General features: G+C 39.0%; 1 protein-coding gene across 6 annotated transcripts in view; it reads right to left on the minus strand.

Moving 5' to 3' along the window:
• Positions 1-242: 242 nt before the first annotated feature.
• Positions 243-5,360, minus strand: part of FKBP5 (FKBP prolyl isomerase 5) — a 178,017-nt gene continuing 172,899 nt past the window's right edge. For all 6 annotated transcript variants that reach the window (XM_027876214.1, XM_027876216.1, XM_027876215.1 and 3 more), the window contains 3 exons: positions 4,791-4,976; positions 3,448-3,687; positions 243-2,171 (listed from right to left, as the gene is read on the minus strand). In XM_027876214.1, the coding sequence (XP_027732015.1) occupies positions 2,058-2,171; positions 3,448-3,687; positions 4,791-4,976 (540 nt within the window). In that variant the 3' untranslated portion in view covers positions 243-2,057. The remainder of the gene's footprint in view (positions 2,172-3,447; positions 3,688-4,790; positions 4,977-5,360) is intronic.

A 5,360-nucleotide genomic window follows, 5' to 3' on the forward strand; every position in this document is an offset into this window, starting at 1 on the left:
TCATAGATTTCAAGCTAGGAAGGGCCTTAGAGGTTATTTAGTCCAACACCATTTTGCAAATGAGGAAACTGAGGCACAGCTGGGATTTGAATCCAGGTCCTCTGACATCAAATCTTGTCATTTTCCCACTTTACCATAGAATGTATCAGACTGATACATCAATAACAACAAATTCATATAAGTGGATATTCACTGAAACTTGTTTTTCTCCCAATGGATCTATTATAAAATCAAAATAAAGATAGAATGTATTCTAATTTATTTTTTAAACACAAATAATTCTATTGATATTATTCCATTATCTTCCCTCCTTCACTCCCCTTCACCAACTTTTTTTTGGGGGGGGGGGAGGACATAAGAACAAAATTTGAGAAAACACTTTCTCTTGTGAAGTTTACTTAAACTCAAGTTACAATTCTGCTCCATCCCAAAAGAACAACATTTATTCTATTGAATTTAATTGAAAAAAGGGATTCTCAAGTCTACAAAATAATTTCCTGTTTATGAGAAGTAGACTCACCACTCTGTACTCCATCTATAGAGAGATGCTTCAATGACTTCTATTTTATTCATATAAATAAAACATGCTGTCCTTGCCATCCAAAGACAACATTATTGATTCTGCCAGGTATGTGAACTGTTTTCCAGCAGTAGGGATGGGTCTTTAGTAATGTTGGTTTGTTCTAAACCCTTCGCAAACTTACCCAGTCCTCTTTGTAACTAGAAGCACAGTTTGGGAAACAGTTGGCTGTAGCTGATCCTGCTCCACACAAAATTTCTCCTTGTGAGGAGCTAACTATATTGTATGGAAACAAATCCTTAGCTCTGGCCTTCTTAGCACCATGCTTTAATCTGTTGAGCTCACCAGTACAAACCAACCATACCAATGAGCAAAGTGAAAAACTCGCTTTTCATTTTTCTCAAGTGAGTTTGGGGTTTCCTAAAGAAATATTTGGTGAAGATACAAAAAATAAGTGAGAAATGATCAGTATGGCTTTGGTTATCATCACAGCAGAACACCCCAGGTAAAGATTTATCACATTTGCTCAAATGAAGGATAAATTTTACAGGAAAAGAAGTTTGATTTTCAGGTTTAGAAACCAATAGCAGAGAGGCGGCTTGGTTTGGTATTTTTAAAAGAATGACAAGAATAAAAAAGTATTTTAAAAGATAACTGACCATATTGTCTTAAGATTTTAAAAAGTGACACAAATAAGGTTGAAGGTTGAATGAAGCCTATACAGTGAAGCTTTCCTAGTGACCCCAGTTGGGATGAATTTTCCATCCTGGGAATTCTTGTATCACTTCTCTTTGTACCTCTCCTATGCATATGTCTCTTTCAGTTCTGCACTGTAGCTACTGGTATGTATATACTTCATCATTCTCACATCCCTCTTCCCGTCTTACTAGACTTGCTTTCATGAAGGTAGGGGACAATTTTATTTTTACTTTTTCCCCCCACACCCACCCCAATGCTCTATGCACATAGTACATGCTTAATAAATGTTGAATTGTTCTAAATTATTCATTTAATGGTATTCACACTGTTAATGACATTAGTTAGAGATTTGCAAGGTGTGGTCTCATTGGTTTGGGAGCTCCCTCCAAAGATGTAGATCATAGCCCAATAAAAGGAGAGATTCTCCAAATTATTCTAAGCCCCTTTACAGTGTAACTAAAGTCTGATCACCAGATGTATGATCCAAACAAATAGCTCCAAATTGCTAGGGTCTTAGAGTATTCTAACTTGGATATAAAAAGTTGGGACATGAACTGAAATGAGCGGGACTCAAGCGGCTGGTCCAACTTCCTCACCCCAACAGCTGCATCTATTTTTTTGTACCACCTGCAGTGGTCCCACATGACCCTTTCAGTGAAGGTAATGGGCAGCAGCAGGGGGCTATTTTCTGGGAAGCTACGAGTTTGCCTGCTTGTGTCCAGAATCACACAGACTACAACAAACTTGACAAGAAACATTGTTTAGTCCTGAGTTCTGTAGAAGTCATTGAGGAGGGGGCTGAATTCATTAGGATTCCCTCTCCCTCTTTTGTACTCTGTCATACATGGCCTTCCAAGTCCTTGTCTTCCATTATTGGCTCTTCTACAGGTTGGTTCTTCTTAGATGGGACCCCTTCTGGCATCTTATCACCTACTGTCTTAACAGCCTCTTCCTGTGCAAGGGAAAAAATACACAAGGGAATCAGTGATAATAGAAGGGAAGAAATGTTTTGATCCCTGCCTCTTCCAAGCTGTTTTATTAACTCTGATGTCAGCATAGAAGACACTCGTTTTTTGTTGTCCCCTTAAGACCATTTGGCTTGTACCATTATGAAATGATTTGCCAAATCTCAACACTAGAACTTGTGTTGTAGCTCATTTAGTTCAACTGATGTCGAAATCTGAATTCCCTAAAGCCTGAGGGATGCTTTCAGTTTTCATGGTTAAAATGTGACCACAGCTGAGTAGGGCAGTTAGTGAAGAAAGTTTAGTACAGAACACGGGATGTACTGTTAGAACACATGGAGTGTATGCAGTCTTGGTTCTGCCATTTACTAGCATGGCATTTTGGACAAATCTCTCAGACTTCCTGGCCTCAGTTTTCTCATCTATAAAATGAAGTAATGGCATATACACTACATACTTCATAAGGTTTATAAACTGTAAAATGCTACGTAACAGTAGCTAGTATTTCCATAGTGCCTACTCTGTGTCAGGCACTGTGCTAAATGCTTTAAAATATTATCCCATTTGAGCCTCACAACAATTCTGTAAGGTAGGTACTATTATCCCTATTTTACAGTTTAGGAAACTTCAGCAGACAGAGGTTAAGTGACTTGCCCAAGGCCACATAGCTAGTGAGTGTTTGAGGTCACATCTGACCTCAAGTCTTCTTGACTCCAGGTCCAGTGCTCTACCCACTGTGTCACCTAGCTGCTTAATGTATATAAATACATTATATGTGAGTATTATTTGATAGTTTCCTACAATTCATAAAGCAGGCTCTATAGATGTTCAGGGAAATCCAGGACAAGGTATAACTATGCTGCAAGGGATGAAAACCAGGTCCTAGAATGGATTTAGAACTTCAAGGAAAAGGAAGGGCCAGATGGTGCAACCATCAACCTTTCTTCCTGCGGAAAATCAGCAGTCTAAACAAGGAGTTTGCTAGGTGAAAAATGTTTAAGGGGTTTTGTCACCCGACTTTATTCTTCTACCATGGATGTGGATTAGCAAAATGCATCACAACTATCAAAACTAATAATGAGGAAGGTCTGAAGTAATTGGATCTTAGCCATTATCACAGTTTATATTCTATTTTGTGAATATCAGAACCTGGGCTTTAGGGCTGCTCATCTGGTCTTTTGCTCTGTACTTAAAACTACCTGGCTAAAACCCAGATGTAAAGGATGACTCCTGAATTTGCCTGAGAATTCACTCCATGCACACCTTTGCATCTCTCTCTGCAAACTTCTCGAACATGTTGGCATATATCCTGCGATCCCGCTCATTGTGCTCCTTGGCTTTCTTCTGGCACATGGAGATCTGCAGCTTGGCGGCCTTATTCTGGGGGTTTACTTCCAGTACTCTCTCAAAGTCACCTTTGGCTGACTCAAACTCGTTCATAAGCAGCTGGGCTTCACCTCTCCTGTACAGGCCCTTCTCATTGGTACTATCCAGTCCAAGTGCCTGCAAACAGAGAGCTTCCAATTTAGCATGACCAGTTTTTTGGGTATATTTAGGGAAGAATTCTGCTGGAAAAAAGAAATTCATTGTATAACTGCTCCACCCACCCCACTCACCCCCAACCCCCAATGATTTTACTAGGGAATTGGAAAGGGCAATGGCATTTGCTGATTCATGAGGACGTATAAGGTAGTGCTGTTTATTTAATTTTTACACTCACATCAAAATATAACCAATAATAGTATCCTCTTCTCAATCAAATTTTTAGACCAGTTTAATGGGCAATACTTGAATACTCAATACTGGAAACTCAAAACCAAAAGTATGAGGAGCCTGTTTCTACTCGGTTCTTATCTTTTCATGCATTTTCAAAAAGATATCTTCACCTAGCAGGTTTTACTATAAGGTACAATATACTATGGGATAGTTAAATGTAAATCATAGCATGCACTTGAGCTGATGACTATATTAAGCAAAGGGTAATACGCATCATAATTTCTCCGTGGATCTTTGCCTTGTACCTAGTTCTATCCTGGTACATGATGCCTGGTACAAAGCAGGAATTTAAATGTTTCCTGAATTGAATTGTTTTGCAAATGGACTTTATGTGCACCACACTAAGTAGGTAGGGCTAACCTCCTTGGAGGCTTAAAGTTAATTCTGCTCTTTCTTTTAAATTGGACAAACATCCATGAAGTCTTCACTGACTGTGCTGAACACTGAGCTAGCTGCTAAGTGAGATAAACATTAAGCTAAGACATTGTCTTTGCCCTTACAGAACTTATTATAACAGGGAGATGAGACACTAACTAATAGCTATAACACGGTATAGCTAGAAAGGTACAAAACAAAATGTTTTATCAGGTCCGAGGGGTCAGGTCATTTGACTGGACCCAAAGAGATTTATGTTTAACTTGCTATGAAATAACAAATGCTTTGGCTTAATTGGGATAGATGTGGATGAAAGGATGTATTATATATAAATGTTATTGTTCACATTCATGGACAATTTTGAAAATGGACAAGAGAAGCAGAGGGAGATTGAGGGGGGGTTAAGGAGACTTGGAACATCATGGGTTCAAGCCATGTGTTGACTCTATTTTTACCTTATCACAGCATTCAACAGCTTTGGTGTACTCCCGAAGCTTTAGGTAGCACATGGCCAGGTTAAGGAAAGCTGCTAGCAGGAAGGATTCAGATGCTTTAGATTCCTTTTCTGATAAACCATACTCCATCTCTAACCAGGATACAATCTTTCCATATTGAATCACTGCCTGCAAGTATTTGCCTCCCTAGAAGAAGAGAATCATTAAGTATTTGTTGCGGTAGGCATTTGCCAGGGGAGGGAAAGGGATGATACAAAAGAAATTTAAGACACTGTCCCGGACTATGAAGAGTTTATAATCTAGTTGGGGAAACAAGGCATATGCATATGAAACAATTAAATGCTAAACTTAATGCATGGCAACCATAAAGTATTTAATTCAAAATCAGGTACCTTAATCTAATCTAATCAAATAAGGTTAAAGGGTCTAACTATAAATTCAAAAGGATCACAGACAGTATTTAGATTTGAAAGAGACCTTAGAGACCACCTAATCTAGCGAAGGGGAAGGGGAGAGGGGGAGAGAGAGAGAGAGAGAGAGAGAGAGAGAGAGAGAGAGAGAGAGAGAGAG

The sequence above is a fragment of the Vombatus ursinus genome, unplaced genomic scaffold, assembly GCF_900497805.2.
Source record: "Vombatus ursinus unplaced genomic scaffold, bare-nosed wombat genome assembly UNPS02014811.1, whole genome shotgun sequence".
In the NCBI taxonomy this organism is placed as follows: Eukaryota; Metazoa; Chordata; class Mammalia; order Diprotodontia; family Vombatidae; genus Vombatus; species Vombatus ursinus.